Consider the following 21,744-nt stretch of genomic DNA (forward strand, 5'->3'; position numbering starts at 1 on the left):
GAAGAAGAGGTAGTTAAGAGTGGACAGATGAGCCGCTATTCTGAGATGCAGACAGGCTGCATGAATGGGCCAACAAGAACAGCATGAAACTTAGGAAAGATAAAGCCCTGCACCCAGAAGTAAATAATCCCAAGCAGCAACACAGGCTGCTGCTCCATTACCACTGAACATCCACACTGAAAAGTTATGAGAGAACTGAATACAGAGATGAGATAGGAGAGCACATACTTCCCCCTTTACCACCAGGTATATCTACATAAAGAAAAAAAAGAATCTAATGAGGGAAAAATAAAATCAGAATATTCTTAAACTGGACAAGTTACATCTAACCACGCACTCCGTACGTAAAAGATATTCTTACAATACAGAGTGACAAAAAGTAATAATTCCATTTTAAAACAAGCCATATAAATTGCAAGAGAAACACACGCAATCCGTTGCAAACAGAAAGCTGAAGACTGAAATTACAGGACAGGATTGTGAGATCTGTAGAATTTTTTTCCTAAACTCGGTGGGTAGAAGACATAAAAGAACCCCAAACAGTATTAGTTACCTGTAGAGCAAGAGTTACGTGGAGGGTAAGATCCAGGCCCACTCATTCTCCTTCGGCTATAGTTTCCTGCTTCCTGCAGCTTTACAATCCGTGTTACATTTAGGTATTTATACTTTGGTGGCATCACAACAGTCAGATTCCTCTGTATACCTTCTTTCTCCTACACAGGTAACTGTCCCTTCAGGAGCAGACTATATAGAACCAGCGATCCAGCAACTAATATTTAGCATGTTTTCTGCGTTTACTGAAATATTTTTTACCAATTATTTTGTTTAGACATTTTCTCTGTTTCAAATTTCAGACATTACTGCTTGAAATAAACATGCTATCACTCTTCCCTTCTCCTCTTATCAAACTCCTTCAAACATAATTTTATTTTAGATGCAAATATAGATGGAGTATACTTTGGTACTCCCGCCCATGATACGTGAACAAAACCAGAGTCTTTCAAACACCTAACTCATCTTAAATCAAATCACCTCAGTCCCACTTAATCCAAAAGAGAACAATCAAATAAAACATAACTGTGCATTAAAAAGCCATCTCATGTGTTGTATACAAACTCCAGATTCCCTACCTACTCTAAACAGATAATAAACTACAATTAGTATACTATCATTAGTAGTATACTAGTGTAGTATAACAGTATACTATTAAAAGAAAGATGCAAATCTTTTAGGCATATCTATATCTCTCTATATATATATATATGGGCAAATAGATCATACATTTCTAACATATGAAACTGCATTGAGAAACTAAATTCCATACAAGTCTGGGAAAACTTTTTATATATACAAACTGCAAACTGCTTTGAATCCCCACACAGAGTTAGTTATCTGGCAAAAATGACTCACAGCTAAAATATTCCTATTATGAAAGGTCACTAAGTGCATTTCAAATCAGAACTATTCGTAATTTGCAAACAGCTCTACACCAGCTCAGCTTGTCATTAGCATATCACTGCAGCTAAAAGCTGCAAAAAGAGATAAAAGAATAAACTGAATAATACTATAAATATATCTAACAGCAGGGGGAAAAATATTCAGAAAAAGCTTTGTATTTCACAAAGAACATTTTTTAATATACATTCATTGTTTAAGCCTGCTTTAAAAAAGACTGTCTTCAGGATTTTATAACAGGTATACCCAGTAAACGATTTAAATATTTCATTTTTATTTTCATGACATTAATGTGTGTCAAGCCCTAGTGAACAGAAGAATGCTTCGTCAGATGTGCGTACGTGGTAACTTCTTTAGTCCAAACAAAAGACTTGGAAGAACATCTTTAAGGCCTTTGTTTTGTGTGTTAGCAGTTTAAGCATGCATACAAACAGCTCTCCAGAACACCATCCAAACAAAACTTGGCCCAGACATTTAAAGAGTTGTTCGTATTGTTTAAAAGGCAAAAATGGGAAAGAATTTATTGGACTCATTCTTGTAGATTTCAATAATTTATGCACTCTTCTAAAAACAATACTCCTAATAAAGGCAAATATAGGCAGAAATCCAGAAAACACAAAACAAAAGCGATGATAGAGACTATAGTTTTTGAGCCTCAATTTCAAGAACTGTTTCTGTTGAAATTGTTTGATGAAACACCAAGTATGTACCATAAAATAGCTGTAATACAGAGAAATGCATTTATGTACTCACAATGCATTTCTATACTAACATTTAAAACAACTTTAATTTTTCCATATAACTCATATTCATTAGGATGCATGTCATCACACTGCTTGGCCTTCTGATAGACAGTAAGTATTCACTTTTCCTAACCTCACTCTGTCAGTTTGGCTCTAAATTTCAAGCAAACAACTGATGTACAGCATTAGTCTGGTTGGGGTTTTGGAATGATGACTACGGCCTTGATCCTATCACTTGTTCCTCCAGGCAAACCTTAATACCTCAGGTAAGCGCTACTGCATATCAGTGTGCAATCCGATATCAGACTTAGGCTGTAGCCATTCAGTAATGCAGTAAATAACTGCAATATTCATTTTTGAAGACATGCCAGAATCTAAATCTGGAAATTTGTTTTGGGGGAGCAAAATATACTTATTTTAACTGTTTAGCTGTACTTGTAAGTTTCCTAGTACAAATTTATGGCACATACTATTCAAATAGACACAGCTTTTGTTAATCAAACCTCATTTGTTGCACCATCCTAAAAAGAAAATGTATTTTTATAAATAATTAAAAAACTGGTAGACATTGTGTATTAAAAGAATTAAGTAATTAAATCCAAGTTGTTCCCACTATGCACATTGCACAAAGTAAAATATAATTTTAAATTATGTCAGAATAAAAATCTGTAGTGCTTCTGGAAGAATTAAGAAAGCTGAAAAGTTGTTTTCCTTTTTGTTATGGGACATTAGATATTGCTGTCAACCACCACATCATTCTTCAAACCGTAGTTTTTCTACAAAAATTGTGAGACCAACAGAAGATACTTTTGTCCCCTAACCTCAGCTGCAGATGCTTGCTCTTTTTTCCCTCTGACTGAATTTGAGATTTTCACTTGAAATACATCCACGAAGTTAAAAAAGGGTTAAAGGTTTATACAATGTTTCAGCCATGCCGTTTCCCCTGCCAGCTTGTTCTAGTTTCTTTGAAGACGCAAGAAAGCCTCAGACTTTTTGTTTCCTCTTGTCCTTCTCCAGATCATACTTATCACAGCATGGTTTAGCTATCTCTACTTCAGTTGCGTTTTCTTGTACTTCATTTTCCACTTTTTCTTCATCATTCTTTGTTTGCAGTAATTCTTCTGCAGCTTCTTTGTAGCCACACCTTCATTTCTAAAACGCTTAGCTGGACTGCCTTTTGTTTCCATAGCTACTGGCTTTCCCTCATACGGTGTGTCAGATTGTCCCTTTGCCCCAGTCATCTAGATACGTATGGGGAGAGAATAAAAAAAAAAAAAAAAAAACAAAAAACTAGAATTAATAATCTTAAATCTTTAGTAAGCACAAACACATACAACTACCTTCAGAGAACCGCCTTCTACTTCTCGTCATTCCAGCCAGACTCAGATGGCACATCTGGACTGGCTGACAGGCACAGCTGGTCTTCCTGTCAGCAGTGGGATCTGCCCAGTCCTGCCCCTTTCCTGCCTACATGCCTGGATTTCCTTCTGGCAGAAAAAAACCAAAGTGCATGAGATAATTCGGAACTGATGCACAACTCTACTTTGCCCTCATCTGAAGTCAGGATGTGGCTAAAACACATAACTGGGCCTGAAAAACATCTCACAGTCACACTAAGCTAGGCATGGTTAGCATGTGGCTTTTGCACAAATGATTAAATGGCCAGCAGGTCAAGGGAGGTCATCCTCCCCCTCTACTCTGCCCGGGGGAGGCCACACCTGGAGTACTGTGTCCAGTTCTGGGCTCCCCAGTTCAAGGACAGGGAACTGCTGGAGAGGGGACAGCAAAGGGCTACCAAGATGATTAGGGGACTGGAACACCTCTCTTGTGAAGAAAGGCTGAGGGATTTGGGTCTCTTCAGTCTGGGAAAAGACGACTGAGGGGGGGATCTTATCAACACTTATAAATACTTAAAGGGTGGGTGTCAGGAGGATGGGGCCTGGCTCTTTTCAGTGGTGCCAGGCAACTGGAGAAGAGGTAATGGGCACAAACTTGAGCATAGGAAGTTCCACCTAAACATGAGGAGGAACTCCTTTACCCTGAGGGTGGCAGAGCCCTGGCACAGGCTGCCCAGAGAGGTGGTGGAGTCTCCTTCTCTGGAGACATTCAAAACCCGCCTGGACGTGTTCCTGTGCAACCTGTTGTAGGTGACCCCGCTCTGGCAGGGGGTTGGACTAGATGATCTCCAGAGGTCCCTTCCAACCCCTGCCATTCTGTGATATGCTGAAGAAAAATAATGCTTGAAAACTTTCTTACTTTTAAAGTGTCGTACTACCTGTTCAAAATATTAGAGCTGAGGGTGGGATCTCTGGGAAATTTCCAAAGCATGATATGCATCACATATTCATCAGCATAAACTACAAAGGCGGCTGGATTCCTAAACAATTACCACAGAATTTCTATCAAAAGTTTCTTTAGATGCAGACAATTAATTCTTCTTCTCAGAATAAATTCTATTCTGTTTTTAAAACAACAGCAACAACAAGCAGATGTTAGCAACTTTTAGACTATATTAATTTTTACTTGTCCTGAGTCTGGATGAGTAAAAGATGTCTGTAAGGAAGATCACATTCAAACATCTAAAACATTTTATTTCTTTAGATTTAACTGCACTCTGAAGAAACGCAACATATAAATGCTGCATAAGGTTGATAATTTTCAGTAAAAAGGAGTAAGCCATCCACACACAATTTTACTTATGTCTGAGACACAGAAATTGTGTTTTCCTAAACTAAGGTACTCCCATGCCTCTAAACAAAGTATATGCGCCTCTATACAAAATAACATATTACTCTTATTTCAGAAACAGTAAAGCATAGAAACATTATTACAAATGTTTCACTGCATAGGAAACAGTATACCAATGAGAATTTAAGTTTCTGTACATCATGGAAGCTGCCCGAACTGCAATGAAAGTCTCCTCTAAGTTGAAGGAGTTCAGAGCAACCAGAGACAGGTGATCAATGGCAATTTGTCCAACACCGCTAAGATACTTCAGAGGGTCAAAAGGGAAACCTTATTTTTGCTGTAAAGAATCATTGTTATTCCTACATGAGCTTCGTTAAAAATGACAAACAATCAAGAACAGATGCAAGATGCTCCACTCAAGCCACTGAAATCAGGAATCAATACATTAAGACATCAAAGACTTCAAAGAGTGGCATGAGAGGACCGAGGAAAGTACTTACATTTTCAGTAAAGAGTAATTTTGTTTGGTTTTCTGTCTTGCCACACGATTATCCCACACATAGCAATGTAAAAGCTCTGACATGTTTTTTTTTGTGTGTGGCTGATTTGCTTACAGCCTCTCTTGTCTGCATGAGATTTTGGGTTTCACCTACTACAGCTGAGTGCTCGTTGCTGTCTCCACAGAGCAAGCACTAATCTGGATGCCCCTTCTCTACCTGGCTACTTATTTTCACTAAGATGGTTAAAATTTAACATCTTTGGCCTGCAACGCATGTCAGTTTCTGCTGAAATGGCCCAACAAGTTCAAGATTTTGAGATCTGGGAGAAAGACAGAGGGACAAATAGAGATCAAGGTGAGACTGAAAAAACAGAAAAACAGGTTAAAAGGTCCTTCCTGAAACTGTTTGAAGAAAAAAAAGCACCACCACAGAGGCAAAATTAGAAAATCCTTATAAATGAAAATATTGTATCTGTTTCAGCTGTACTGCAAGCCTATAAATTACAAAGCTTTTAATTAAGCCAAATGCTACATTCTTTTTGCTGTCCAAAAGTATTATTAGCTCTCATTAAAGATGCAAAACTTCACTTTGAAAGAACTTTGCCATCAAACAGGGAAAAAAAAAAAAAAGTGTCTTTTAAAAAAAACAAACCCCAACACTTAATGTATCACAGAGAACTGTAATAAGAGCTCAGTGGAATAGACCCTGACAGTAGAATTCACCTTACCTGATGTTACCTGTCTACAGTTGTGCTAATCACCTTTACTCCTGTAGTCATTAGAGAGAAAATGACAACTCTACAGCACGAGTCCTGTAATCTCTTTAAGAGGCCCACCCTGATGTGGAGATGCATCTTACAAAATATTCCATTTCCACCTGTTAACAGCACAACGAACTTAAACATTGTTTTTCCATACTGAAATGTTTAAAGCTAGGGGAGATGAATCTCACCTGAAATTTTCTCTCAGGAAAAAGTAATTCCTATTCTTGGTAGTGGATCCAGTACTCTAAAAGGTCTCTCTGACCCCCGAAGATGACAGATAAATATACTAGCTATATATCCAAGGGACTGAAACAGATTATTTCAAAACTGCTAATCTGATTTTCCATCAAGTGTGATACTGACCTTCTGTTTCCACGTGGCTTCCTGGGGTGCAGGTGGAAAGGTGCACGGAACTCTTCCATGATTCATGTGGTAGGGCAAAGGGAGGCTGGGATCTAGCGGCACCCATGGGACCGAGAGAGTGGCAGGTACAGTAGGCAGATCACAATGAGCTTTATGTAAGTTATATGATGCTCTCGTCGTCTTGTCAAGAGAACTCTTGTAGATTGCAACTGATGAATCTCCTGCAGCATGAGTTAATAAGTAAGAGCCCTCCTGCAAACTAAAAAGATAAAGTTCAAAATGAAAAATATTATTTAAATGTTTTTGTTTTGTTTCATTTGATCAGGATAGCTACTAAATTCTTAACACAAAAGCAAAACGTCTTTCAATATTTACTTATCAATCCCCGTTTTATAAAAACACTATGGACAAAGAAGCATGAATTAAACTGAAGTCCAAACGTGAAATGTCACCTCACATACATAATATTACAACTCACTCCTGTGACTGTTCAATCATCTCAGAAGCATCCAGTCTCCTCTTTTTGAATAAGTAGTTCATAAAATCAAGTTCTTATTCCTTAGCAACATTTATACAAAACCTGTAATCCTAAACACATTTTTATACAGTACTGCATTATGCTATGCTAGACCTAAAAGAATCTGTAAAATATTTAATATATCTGAAAAATAAAAATCAAAGAGTAGACAAGCAGAAGAAACAGGATGAGCTGGAAAATGTTGCAAATAAATACAATGAAAAAGAACAGATCACTTACTCAGACACTTTCTTCAAAATGTGGTGAAGTATATTTAATGAATTTGCAGGCCTGCAAAAAAGAAAAAAAAATTACAAAAGTAGTAACTTGCAAGGCTTGTTAGGGTTTCAAATTCATTACTAAAAAACCTACCAAAAATACTCACTTAATCAATCCAAGTTTTTCTCTTAAACTTTCTGGAGAAATCTTTTCTAGCATAATAAGCTTTGATGTAAAAGCATCAATACGTCCTGAAAAATATTAATTCAATTAATACACAAAAAATAAAAGAGAACAAATGCAAAAGGATGATTTCCAGACCTTATGCATTTTGAAAGGAATAAAAAATTTTGTTCTTTTACCATGTAGAACAGTGAAAAGTATTTACCAACATTGCACAATAATGGAAAGTAAAGTGTATACCTGCTTTAAGTACAGACATCCGTATTTGGGTTGTCTTTCTAACTCAGGGAGATACCCATGATAACAGCAAATCTTACATCTTGGGTGATGTCTGGGATATACAACCTCATTTTGCCATGGCCTTAATCTCATCACTTACTTTGTATCTTCTCAAGTTCTTTTGATCCTTATCACTATGCTTCCTTACTGGACAGATCATGAAAGTTTATCTTTTACAACAAATCTACTTTTGAGTTTAATATACTTGTTTTTCTATTCTGATATGTTATACAAACAATTGTGTTATTTGATTTTCTGGGGACTACGTACCTTCATCTCTTGATTTTTTTTTTTACCCTCACCTGAAAAATTACAATTTACAATTCAGGCCTTATTCATGGCAAATCATTAAAGACTATTTGTCTTTGGCATAGCTAGGAGAAACAATTCAAAGCTCTCCTCATCACATTTTTAAAATAAAGGCTAACAAGTTTTCACTTGATAAGCAATAAAGATCATTATCGTAGCTTGTACACTGATGTGGTGACGGTGCCTTACCTTCAGGTTCTCTCTCATGCTGAGGTTTTCCTAGAAATCTGTTCTATTCCAGCTCCCACAAGGAGGATGAGGAGAAGGCAGCATAATAAAATACAACCTACTCCATGGAATTTACCGCCTTACTACAAATCTGCTCTTGTTGGAAGTGTAAAAGCTTCAATTGCACAGTTAAAACTGCTAAATCAAAGCACTTCGCATTCCAAGCTAAACATTACTAGTAATTTGTTATGTGATGTGTAAGAAGACCACAAAAGAACTCTTATTTTAACAAATTTAAGAAAAATGCACTAGGACAACTCATTTCTTTTAAACACCGTGCATTTGTTACCTTTCTTGATATCAGTATTTTGTGCAAGACTAAGAAGCTAGGTTTAATATTCTGCATTGCTGACTAGAGGAAGAGAAACTTGAAGTCATTATAAAAAAAAAAAAATAATCTATTTGTGTTCTCCATTCCTTATCAGCCTTTCCTCAAAGCAGAAACTTCTCCATTTCTAAACTCAATGACAGCATAGTGGGGCCAAAAAAAAATAATCTATGAACTACTCATACCTAATTTATATTACTGCATCTTACATTTGAGAAGTGACTGATTGAAAACACTTGACACTCAGTAAGCTACCCATACAGTAAGTACTTCTTTCCAACCCATTTTTCAAATAATCTTTAAATAAAGGCAAATATTACCCTATTCAAGTGAAGGTAAACTAGTCTTTTTGCAGTAAGTTTTGCTTAGGCACTTAATGCAAATAAGTGAATAATGGTCAGGGTAAAATGTTCCCATTAATCAACAAAGCTTATCATAACTTTATTTACTGCTTAGATCAAGTATCTTATTTGGGAAACACGTCCCTTTGCAGATGCAGGATTTCCTATCTGAGCAGCAAGGGCACTTAAATCAACAACTGAGCATGGTGCTCTACTAGCAAGAGGAGGAAGAGCACTCTCAAGTTTGTCTGATGATAATATCTCTGGTTTTGTGCAAACAATCACAACCTTCTTTGAGACCATACAAAATTAAAAATTCAACTTAATATCACACCCTGCAATTTCTGCAGGAGGCCATGGTTACACTTCTGCTTTCTGTCTCATCTCCTGAGCTGCCAGCACTGCTGAGTCACTGCGCTGAGCTATGAGATTCCTCCCTCAGCCACACAGAGCCATACAACACTGAAGAACAACATCAGACAATTACGGGGCACAGATCAAGGTCCAAAGAACTTTCCATCCATACTTATTGGCAATACAGAGGATTGTTGAGACAGTGAAGTAAGTTTTTTTGAGATCCAAGAACTCCTAAGCAATTTAACAATGAGGTCTGCTACATGCTCAAATCTTCAATTTTAGAGGATTCACTTGAGATCTATATAGGTCTCAGAACTGTCTGAAGAAGAATGCAAGTTATAAGTACTGTGTTAGTAATGGTAAGAACAGTTTTCAAACAGTTGTTCCATACTTCCACACTCATACTGTGGGGTAAATTTAAAAAGAGCAGTAAGTCTATGGCTCTACTATGGTTCATTTTAAAATATCAGGACGTGATATTTCACTTAAAATAATTCAAATTATAGCACGATCTGAGAAGCCAAGTCTGTCTTTCTGCTTAACACTAAACACGATAGCAGCAGTCTTACTTTCAGGTATCAGATTAATGAACAAGAATGAGATACCCACCCCATTTTAAGTTGTCCGTAATACAGGGATATTATCACCCTTAGAGAGTTGCTCCTGGAGTTTCATGATAAAGCTTTCTGTTGCAAAGTGCCGTCTAACTAAATCAGGACATTTGCAACATTGCGTTTTTCCCAGTTCCCCAGAAAGACAAACTGAAATGCAGAATTTCATGGTGACCTTGCAGTATTTCTCAACGGGAGCAGAAAGAATCCGTAAGTAGAATATGGTAACAGTCTCCTATTAAAAGCTGTGGTAGATGCTCTTTCAAAAAATGGATCATTTACTTCCATGTATGTCTTTTTACCTACCTCTATTAGAAACTACTTGGCAGTACCAAAAATCTGCAGTCCCCAATTTGCCTACATGAATAAATTCCATATTCTATCAGTATTAGAAGTTGGTGACATGCTGGGAGTCCAACTCCATATTTGCAGCAGATTTTTTTCTTTTTTTTTTTTTTTTTTTTTTTTTTTTTTTTTTTTTTTTTTAAGAACAGTGTTGGGAGGGGGCCTGCCCCACATGCTGGGAGCACTGATTTACTGTGCAGGACAGTGACAACCCACAGTAATCCTGTGCTTCCTCAGAGCGCACAGGAGAATCCCTGTGGACGCCAGGGTTTGCTGCTGGAGGAAGCGCATCCAAGAGCTGACAAACAAATATCATTGGAATAACCAGTGTTTCTCAGTCCCAACGACTTTTTCTCCCAAGCACACAGAGAGAGCATGTCAAAGGCCAGGCCACGGAAACCTGCAGTCTAGGGCTCCGCATCCGCTTCACGGCTATAGCAGGTATCTACAAAGGAGACACTGAGGAACCTCCGTATCAGAAGAGGATGGCTGTTTATGCCAGAAGAACTCCTGCAGCATGCAGCCTGCCTTCTCCTGCACTCCCGAGAGCCTCTATAAAATGGGCGTTGGCTGGATGAGCTGTCTGCAAACTTCTGCACAAGTCATATGTTAAGTATCCTGTAACTGATGGGAGATTAGATAGATGTGTGCTCTTTCAGTTTGTGTACTTTGTAAGCAGATTATCCCTCTCTCTATAGTTCCTCACACTGCTTGTCACTCTCTAAGTGTTAATAAAAATATTGATACAATTGTCTACAGGAAGCTAAATTTCAGTGCAATTCAGTATACTGTTCTGCTTGTTAAAAAAAAAAAAGAGCAGAAATGCTTCAGTACTGTACGTTAAGATATAATTAGAAATGGAGAACTGTGTGCATAATTATCTCTTTGAGAGGACTTTTTTAGAAAAGGGAAAAAACACAGCAAACGATGCTTTTAAAATTTAAAATTAGAAACGTAAGTTCCATTAAATATAGACAGGAGACAAAGATAGATGCAATCAGCAAAACTATCACCTCAAATACATTAGATTTCACATAAACCTCATAATTCTATGATAGGGTGCAAAATTTCTATGTAAAGATTAGGGAAGAGAGAACTCAGCATTTCTAAAATAGTATTCTGATGTGAGCCAGCAACAGCAAAAGTGTGATTCAGAGCACAAGTGGAAAGGTTAGGCAACCACAGGCCACAACTGCTGCCATAACAACCATAAAAAACAGAGATTTTTTTCAACAACAGGAAAGCGAGGCAGTCCACACTGCAGAACATTCATTCACTGTACAAACAGGATTGCCCTCACTCCATAGGAAGTGTCAAACATATTCTAAAATGCATTTTGACTAACCACTTCATTGCAGATTTTCCCTTTTAAAACCTTACTAATTACAAGGTAATTGGTATCAGAGAGCTCTCCGTATCCTAAAGCGGTTGTTAAAATAACCTGGCCACCTTCTTCATATGCATCATTTTCACTTCTCTACAGAACATATGTATCCTAATAGACATAAAAAATTTCCTGACATTTCAAATGTCCCTGTACAAACATGAATACAGCATCTTCTACAGGACATTTGTTAACTTTCCTTATAATACTGCATTCCTAATGTGCTTGGTTTATGTGATTTTGGATAGACTGCCTTTACAAGTAAGATCTGTCCGCTAACATTTCCATGCTTTTTAGCCCTGCTTTACTGGCTTTTTATTTTCTGTGCTCTGAATTACAGCTGTCATCTCTTCTACACAGGATTTGTAGTTTCCTGCTTCATTCTCACTGAATGTATGTTACTTCCCATTCACAGATTCTATTACATTATCTCCTGTTTCCATCTGCTGCATAATACAGGACAAGGAGTATAAAGACCATCCCTTTGACAGGGATGTGTCAAGTCATAACACATATTAGGAAATTAAATTTCATGGATCAACTAGACATGGACAATGGAAAACGTGTTTGTTTAAGTAAGATCATCCAGTGTTCAGAACTCCCAAGGAATATCACAGCTATGGGAAGAAGTTTTCAATAAAGTTATGCTATGTATTTTTCTTCTTCCTATGAGGAATTTGATTTCTGCAAAGCCAGAAAATTATTTTCAGTACCTTAGGTATGAGACACGCCTTATGAGAGGTAAATTGTTTTCAAAGCGTGTAATTTCTTATTTCTGAATGACAGAACTTGGTTTAACCCTATCTTGCTTGTTTTTCCTCATTCTCTTGTATCTTAACTGTCTACATGTTATCAGTTAAGAAATATGAACATTATTGCCTGTTTTCAAAGAAAGATAACTAACGTTTGACCTTTTCCCATACTGCAAGCTCAAAGGCCAAGGAATCAGTATCCTCTGAGACACATATCTGATCTTCTGTTTGTTTTCTATTTTGGTATGTAATAACAAATTTATTTAAAATGATTTCACAAAACACTAAGATACATTTATAGCTCACATTTCATCAAGAAATATTTTTACCACTCCTGCGGATAATTCATGTTGTATATGACTCATTAAAAACAAACAAACAAACAAAAAACTCCCCCCAAAACCCAAAGATACTTTAAGTCATGAAGATTACTAATTTCAGAGAACTAAATTCACACTGACAGATATATTTGTCTTTGAAAGACAAATAAATGCACTTGCAAACAAAGATTACTGGATACTATCTATCTAAAACCAAAGCTGAAATATCCTCGTTTACCACCCCACAGAAATTTTAGACAAAGCACTTATTTAATAGAAGTGAAAGCCAGAATTAGAAAGTTAAAACAAATAAGGACAAACAGAATATACTTTTAATAAATATTTTTCTCTTCTGTTATTCTATGAATATTCAGACATATGTGTTTCTCAAGCAGAAATCAACACATGAACTTACCAATATAAAATAAGCATTCCGAATGCAACATACTCTCTGTCCACAACCGACATACTTCACTTTCTGTAAGAGCTTCGACACCATAGTAGGGTTGGTATTCTAGTTTTGGCAACAGGAATATTGGAGTAACCTATACAAGTGAAGATACAAGAAAAATCAGCACTCACTGTCCAAAAAATGTCAACATTTGAACTACATTCTGTAATTGATAATCATCATAATCTTTCACTACAGTTGAAGCAACAAAGACATTTCACACATTTTGTGTGATGACTCACATTCTGTGAAGCCCACAGTACAACCTTCGGAGTACAGAGACTCTATATAGAGGAAGGTGAAATGGACTAACAAAAAAAAAAAGCCTAGACAAGCATTTACAAATAATAAAATTTTGCCACTAAGTAATTTTTCCATAGGACTAAATTATTCTGAAGTTCAGACTTCTGTGCTCTACTGCCCTCTGCAGGAATTTAAGGAAAAAAAAAAGACATTTCTGATGTGCTTATTATTAGTGGAATCCTGCCATTTATTCCCCCGATAGAATCTTACTTGAAAGTAGAACCTAATGCTTGGACTCTCGTTTGAAATCAGAGGCTAACCTTTGCATGTTAACACTAACAGAGGAAATATAAGCCTCTTCTCACTGACAAATCACACATTAAATTTCAGCAGGAATTTTAAAAAATACAACAGTGTTCAGTTTTTGATTAACAAACTAAGCAGCTATTCACAGGCATTTATACGCAGTGGATCAATAGCAAAGAAATGGTATTTCTTCAAAATACGATTTTGAGCAAGTAATCAGACATGAAGCTCCTCTATTTCCATTTCAGCAAAGCATAAATACCTCACAAAATGCCTGCCTACCATAATTCTGGTATTCTGCGGAGGGAGATACCACATCAAATTTGTTGAATGATTCAGAGAACTCCTGACAAAATAATAAATTACTTGGGATTCCAGAATACGCTTTCCTTCTCCTGATGTTACAAGGAATATTTGGATTACAGTTGTATTTAAAGCATTTTATTCCTTGAGACAAATGACTTGCTAAGATGTACACCAGAGTCTTTTCAAGCAGAGTGAAAAGGACCTCTCTTTATCTTTAAATGCGTCCTCTGTTCATTCTATCTATTTCTCTGCTTAACTAGGCATAATAGCAAGGCTGAATCCTGCTTGAAAGTATTTATGATCCCAAACATTCTCAAAGCCTTGGGCCAAAAATCTTATTACTGCATTAACTTTTAAGAATAGTTCAAACTGACATTAGTTTACATAATTACTCATGCTTATTACTGTAATGCAGTTGTAGGAAGAAATGCAGAATCAAACTTGCTTATCTTCTAATCAAGTAGGTTTAAAGAAATAACAAATTATTTTTCCCTCTCTTCCTACAGCAAACATTTACTTAAAGAAGACACACACTATAGAGTTACAATTAAATGTACTAATTGTCTGAGTGAAAACACAGATGCTATGAAGGACTGGGAATCCCAGAGATGCCAGTTGAGCACAACTGTTTAAAAAACAACACAAAACAAAAAAGCTAACAGCAAAATCTGTACCTTTTGGGCTTTTTTCTTTTTATGGTATCGTGGCAATGACTTCACTTTTTGCACATTGCAACGCACAAGTAACAACAGATCATTCAAACTGAAAAGCTTATACACAAGGTTGCCATCCTGAGGTGCTTTATACTCTGAAGGGTCTTCTTCAAGCAGCTGAAGTTCATTTGGCAGCTTTCCTTTAGAAAACAAATAAAACAGAAAATGACAAGCTTGCACATTCTTTACCATGACGCTAATTAGCTTTTTTCTCTTATAGTAGGGTTTTTTTGGTGTGGGTTGTTGTTTTGTTTGTGTTTGTTTTTTTTTTTTTTTAATAGGATATGTTTTGTTTCCTAAGATTTTGCGGTGAAAATTGTCTCATTAGGCACAATACGTCACTTACGTATTAAAAAAAAATAAATTTGGAAAAAGTACGCTATAACTTTTAAAAAGTATATTTTTAAATATTCCCACATATTTTATCCTAATCATTAGATTTCTTATACAAACAAACAGAGCTATGAGACTCCATTCTTGTACAAATGGAATTCAAAGGCTGGTTTTTAAGCCACAGTCACTCAGCACAAAGGAGACAAAAATTTTATTTACAATGACTGCCTCCTGAGAGTTGCCATCCGTTTATCAGTTACTGAAATAACTCAAGCCTCAGATTTGCATGACAGCATAAGCCTCTGTTCCAAATTGAGTTTGCTTCAACTTCATTTTCAATGCTAGCATATTCAAAAGAAACACTTCTTAGATCTCCAACTGCAGCTTTGAGGTAAGTTAACAAACCTCTCTCTAAAATAAGCAAGAACAAACTCCAACTTGTTTAAGATTATTTATTTAAAATTATCCAGGTCTGGTTTTCGTCCTGCAGATACGTGGAAATGTGTGTCAAAACTATGACTGCATGAGATATTATCATCAGAGTGACCGGAAACAATTTTCTGTTAGTAAAATATTTAATTAAGTTCTGGCTTCTGCAAAAAAAAGACATGCATAGAGGTTTATCAGTTTGCTATAGAACTTCCGATTTGCATAATTATGCTTTCTTCTCTTTCGCAGTCACACTTCATCACCTTAGCAATATTGGTTTCACTACTTCTATTAAAAAAAGAAAAGAAAATATTCTATTATCAAACACCTGAATTCCATAGTCCGGCTTTTAAGAGAAGGAGAAATAGAAAGAATACCATGCTGCTCAACCCTTCAAACTGAGGGAGGAGACGTGGTCTTTTAGTGACTACTAAAATTCAGTTAAATTGATAAAAGCATAGGAAGTGTTAACGCAATTTCAACTCAAACAGAATTGTGTTAACTGTTTGCATTACAGATTAAGTAAATTAATTAAGATTAATTCCTATGTGATCAAATGCACAGCAAGTCAGAAAATACCAGCAAAACAGGTTTTCACAAGAAAAAGCATTGATTAATTGGAATTAAATATTTGAGAAAAAGAGTATCTGTCCTGATGCAACCTGCCTGGTTTCCTGTCCATTTACCTAACACAATAAAGTGCTTCTAACTTCAGTTGCACAAAGCACAGAAACAACTCAAGCATGTAAGGAAAACCTCAAAGTTCATGGTCCCTAGGATCTTCAGGACTTCTCGTTCTTGGTTGAAGTCTGGGTGTAGCATAGGTTCTATTTCCATCTAAATGCCTGAAAACTTGGAGAGGTGGCTTGTAGCGAATCCTCATTAATCTTCTGGAACTGATTGCTAGCAGCTAAGAAACAGCAACTGAACTAGGAGTCTCAGAACTCAGACACTCAAATTCCAAGTTTTCTTTCAAGTTTTAATTGCATAATTTGATTAAATTTTTCTTTTGCATAAAATGTAAAATGATTCCATTCTTGATCGACAAGAAACTATTTTTGCAGACCAGACTACTCAAATATTCTAATTTCTGATGAAGAGTAACTCATTTCACTACCAAATGATTTCTTTTCCTTGCTTAAAAACCTTGTGTACAACAAAGTTTTGTTTCTCTAGAAGTAAAACATCCACCTCTGTAGACAAACAGCTCCCAAAATGCTCCCTTTTGTGTGCAAGGCAGTAATTCTCACACAGAAAAGGTATTGTTAAAAAAAAAAAAAAAAGAAAAAATTACATCACATCTCTAAGTAAATGTAACAGAGGAACTATTAGGATGTTCTTCAGATGAGGAAGTTAAAATGTTTTTCTGTTAAATTTTACTGAAAATTTAAAATTTTACTCTTTACACATTGAACACAATTACTTACTCTTTGGAACTCCCTGAAAAAGCCAAGTCCAGGTATTTCTAGACGAGCTGTTGGGGTTTGAGGCAGTGGCTGGCACGGTTTCTGTGCTGGAGGTCACCAATGGTTTTGGAGATTGAGGCACATGAGCTGGTGGAGCATTAGAATTATCACAGCTCACCACTGGCTGCTCACGAGCTTTTTGGGAAGGTGACTTGAGAAGTGCAGTTTGCATTTTCAAAATCTGTCCGACAGGATCAAATTCTTTGGATAACTTCCTTGTAGGCTTTCTGGAGGCACTTTTTTCCTGATCCATGTTATCTGATCCACCAGTCATGCTTCCTAACGGAATCTGGGTGGGTGAAGGTGATTTGGCAGTCTCTGCTGAGGTACAAGAAACTGTGTTTGGTACAGTTGTTTGGCAACAATCCGTGTTTTTACATTCTGTATCAATGACCAAACGCTCCTCATCTGTGTCACTACTGCATAAAGAAGTGTAAGTCTCATTTTTTTGTGCAGCATCGGACTCTTTCTTGTAACTAACAGCATTAGATAGAGTATTTAATTGTGTTTCATTGCCTAATACTTCTTTGGTCATGACATGCTGCGCTTTGTTCAGTACTACATCCTCTGAATTAAAGCTTTTATGAGATGTGTTTTCTTCAGGGCTGAAGCACAGAACACCATCTAATGATGGAAGCTGCATGCTAGCACATGCTGAAACTCCTTGCTCAGAAATGGTGTTTTTCCCTTCTTCATCTCCACTGTTTATGGTGGATGTATTTTTTTTCCCCATTTTTAGGCCATGTGATAAAACTTTAGCAGTGTTATTAACTGTAGGAAAAGTACTTTCCATTTTAGAAGTTCTTGAGAGCTTGACAGTTGCTCCAAAAGTTTCCAGTTCTGTAACATCATCATCAAAGTCCATCCCTGTGTCATCTGGAAGAGGAATCTTCCTGTACTGGTAGGTATCGGAAGACGTCTTAACACAGGGAGAAAAATAATAGTAATATTAAAAAAAATAATAAAACAAACCAAGAAATAGAATGTGTTAATCACAAACGAGACACTGTCATACTGAAAACATGAAAAATCTTCTACTATCCATATTTTGACTGTTGGGAGAGAGGGGCAGTAATTGGAAAAAAAATTCCCACGTTTAACAGAGTATCTTAAGTCCTAGGAGTTGAAAGGCTTTTCAAGAGAGAAATAAAGCTCACAGAACTTTTCCCACCTAAATAAACTGATCAAAATACATTTTAATGAAGTAAACATTACAGCTGAGATGCTGATGTAAGTGAAGTATTTAAAGGAACAAGACAGACATTTTAAAACATAGGTTCTGTAACTCAGCAGTAAAAAAGCTACCAAGAGCAAACCTAAGTTTTCCTTCATTATCACAGAACAAGTAACTTAGGAATTATAACACAGGTTTTTGGCTTTGTTTGTTTTTAAGAAGAGGTGAAGCTACATACATCCCACTGAAACAGACTGTCCTCAGCTGGTTTGTCCATTGATACATCAGAAATTGAAACGTAAGACGTTTTAGTTGCTAGAAAGTCCATTGGAATTTCATGGAAGATTTGGTTCCTCTCTCTTACTGTCATTTCCTTTCTCATCAGAGGTGAATCAACATAAACCACTTTAGTTGGTTTGCTACCTGTTCAAGAACAGAAAGAGACTGAGTACACATTAAATGAAAGGAAAAACGATTGTTTTATATGTATATATATAAATTATATATATTTTTTATATATATAAAAAATTTAAATAATAAATGAACTTCAAAAAGCCAAAAGCAATGGCTGCAGTTTATATTTCTTCTAATCAATAACTATGTCCTGTCTCTGCTGCCCTACTCTTTTGTTTATACTTTAACACATTTACATATGAATCATCCACAGATTCATCCAAAAATAACAGTGATACCCTGCCCAGTATTATACAGAAAGCAGAGGCCCATGGTGAATACAGTTTCCTGTTTTAGAAAAAAAAAATACAGTTAATGCAAGAGGTGCGTTACAGTGAAGGTGGAAAAGGAAGGAGAGGAGAAGCCCTTCAAGAAACACTATTTATGGCTAACGTATTCTGAATGCCCTTTATGTGCTAACTTTGGATCTAAAAATTCAGTTTAAAAACTGTAAACCTGATATAAAAGGAGTCACACCTTTACAGATAAAGTAATTTAATTTCATGCAGGAAAGTGCAAAATTTGGAAGATTTGCAGATATTTGACAGCTTATTTACTACTATCCAGAAGTCTGCTATACAAATTTGTGTGAAATGCACACAATGTGGACATTCCAAGACAACAACCATTATAAATACTCATCATGAAAAAATCCTTTGTGTATTACAAAAAAAAAAAAGGGGGGGGGAGGGGCAACAAGAGAGGCAATCCATATTCAGATTACTGATGGAGTACTTGACAACTAAAGTATAGCACTCAGATGAGTTAATCAGTTTATTCAAAACATTTTTTGTTGCAATTGGGAAAAGTGATCTCCATAGACATTCATCATTTATTCATTATTCTATGGTGTAAACAGGTCCTTTTAATTCCAGAAAATGTTTGCTCTTTAGTTTTTTCCTAAAACTTCAGAATTTCTCTTCTTTAGCTTATTGAAATCAGTTCACTTGATAATTTTAACAGCTTCATGCAGTTGTTTCCCAGGAGCAGAGCTTACAGTTTTGAAAAGCAAAAGGACAGTTAACAGATTTTTTTTTTTCCAAGCAGAAAATAGCTCTATGTCCAAATTCAATGTTAATGGTGATACCTCTAGAGGTTGTTACTATTCTCAGTAACAAGGTGGAACAAGGTGTGGAAAACCACAAAATGACCTTGCTATCAGCTTTCCTCCTTGAAAACAGAGGACAAACTATAGCAATGGATTTTTTTAAAGTTCATTTTTTACAATAACTTTGATTAAACCAAACATTTTTCTTTACAACACAAAGGTCTCTGACTCCTTACCAGATGACAGCTGAAAATTATTAACTTCAGATTTTTGCCCTTTAAGATGTGTGAACTAAATAAGTCAAATTTTATGACTTTGATTGATTCCTTAAATTAAAAAAATGAAAGTACTTAAGAGATACTATTTTCTTATAGCTGCATTCTAGAATGCTGCTTCTTCAGAAAAGGTAAAAATCTGAGCTTATAGTTACAATTATAATTCTCATTAACCTTAGCTTCTTTCTTTTTTAAATAAAACCAAAATTAAACGATTCCATTATTGTGTGAACTAAACCAGACTACCTTCTTCCTTCCCACAGCTGGTTTTACTGGATTTTCTAATTTCCTGTTCTTCCGTCTGCTTCAAAAGGATTATGAGAATATATAAATATTTTCATGGACAAAACCGTAATTTTTATAACAAAAACATACTATACCTGCAACAGGGATCATTTTAATGCAAACTGGAATTTCCCATTGTTCCTTGTAGTTTAGTCCATGATTATTCAGTAAAGTAAATAATGATTCATTACTTAAAACAACTTGCGGACAGTATTTCAAAGCAAGTTTTTCTGCATTTGAATCTGAACTAATATCCTAAACAGAAAAAAAGTTATATTTTTAAAGTTGTTTTTCTTTTTTTTTTTTTTTAAGAAATACACACACAAATTTATATTGATAAGAAAAACCCCAAACCCAAACATGCATTAACCTTCCCCCCCAACTCCAAAAGCCCAAATACCAACACAGTGCCAAGCTTCAATATCAAATGAATAAGCAAAAAATGCCCCTGAAAATTTTTGTCTGAATCTTATGCATCCACCTTGCAGCATGAGAAAATATATCTTCTTAACTTGTATCTTTCAGTTCGTTCCTATTAATTTGAATTTCTAGACTGAATAGGAATTTGATGATCATGAAATTTTTTCTTCTTGCAGAAGAAAAAAAAATAGATTCACTCACACATGTATTACAGATCTTCCTTATGAGTAATAGCACAATACAGACATCTAATGTTAAAGTATGGTTAAAAATGCACAGTTGTTTGAATAGAGATTACATATAAAGAATGTTAAAACAAATATAAAAACATGAAGAATACAAATTCAGAATTGAAATAATAAAATTATTAAACATTATGACTACAGGTTTCCATGAAGAGAGGAGGCTGGCAACGCTCATGAGGTGGGAGGAGAACATCAAGGACTAAGAAGATAACAGAAGCCCAAGAGCACTGAGAACCATGAGAGAGATATAAGAAAAATCTAGCTGTGTTCTTTTTTCTGCCGCCTGAGACATCATCAGAAATCTTCTCTGTTTATAGCTGTAACATCTCTTGAGGCATATATCATTCTCATGTGTCACCTCTGCTACTTTCTTAAGGAAAAGTGTCTTTGCAATCACAGTGCCTCTGTTGAAAGTTTGGGTTTTGATACACGAACTCCTTATGTTAGCGGATAACAAATTACCTGGAATAAACAGTGAAAAAACCAAGTCCTACAGAAGGAAAAACTCATTGATTTTCTCTGTGGAAGAACACAAACAGGAAGATTGGATATTTAACGGTAAGGTGGATCGGAATCTAAAAACTGTTCAACTCGGATATGAAGTTTATGCTGTTTAACAGAAGAAATTCCCAGGGTAAGCTAACCTAATTGGCTTTTCAGAAAACCAGACAGTCTAAAGTATTTCTTCTTACCCTCAGGACTTCTTTCTGAAATCATAAGCCTTTGCACCTACATGCATTCATATGTATGTATACACACTCACACACACAGAGGCTGGCTTAGAAATTGGAAAGCAAAGTTCAAAAGGAATAACACTGTAATAAACAATTCTATCTAGATTTCACGGACAGTGTGTTCCAATTTAAAGACCTCTCATGTTTCATGAGAATGGAGGAAGCCCCTTCAAGAGGC

At 35.9% G+C, this 21,744-nt stretch overlaps 1 protein-coding gene across 3 annotated transcripts in view; it reads right to left on the reverse strand.

Moving 5' to 3' along the window:
- Nucleotides 1–1,609: 1,609 nt before the first annotated feature.
- The window catches only part of ICE2 (interactor of little elongation complex ELL subunit 2), a 37,430-nt gene continuing 17,295 nt past the window's right edge, over nt 1,610–21,744 (reverse strand). For all 3 annotated transcript variants that reach the window (XM_054214147.1, XM_054214148.1, XM_054214146.1), the window contains 9 exons: nt 20,263–20,422; nt 18,345–18,529; nt 16,894–17,851; nt 14,666–14,844; nt 13,101–13,230; nt 7,415–7,499; nt 7,270–7,320; nt 6,513–6,771; nt 1,610–3,439 (listed from right to left, as the gene is read on the reverse strand). In XM_054214147.1, the coding sequence (XP_054070122.1) occupies nt 3,248–3,439; nt 6,513–6,771; nt 7,270–7,320; nt 7,415–7,499; nt 13,101–13,230; nt 14,666–14,844; nt 16,894–17,851; nt 18,345–18,529; nt 20,263–20,422 (2,199 nt within the window). In that variant the 3' untranslated portion in view covers nt 1,610–3,247. The remainder of the gene's footprint in view (nt 3,440–6,512; nt 6,772–7,269; nt 7,321–7,414; nt 7,500–13,100; nt 13,231–14,665; nt 14,845–16,893; nt 17,852–18,344; nt 18,530–20,262; nt 20,423–21,744) is intronic.

This window comes from Rissa tridactyla, chromosome 9 (genome assembly GCF_028500815.1).
Source record: "Rissa tridactyla isolate bRisTri1 chromosome 9, bRisTri1.patW.cur.20221130, whole genome shotgun sequence".
In the NCBI taxonomy this organism is placed as follows: Eukaryota; Metazoa; Chordata; class Aves; order Charadriiformes; family Laridae; genus Rissa; species Rissa tridactyla.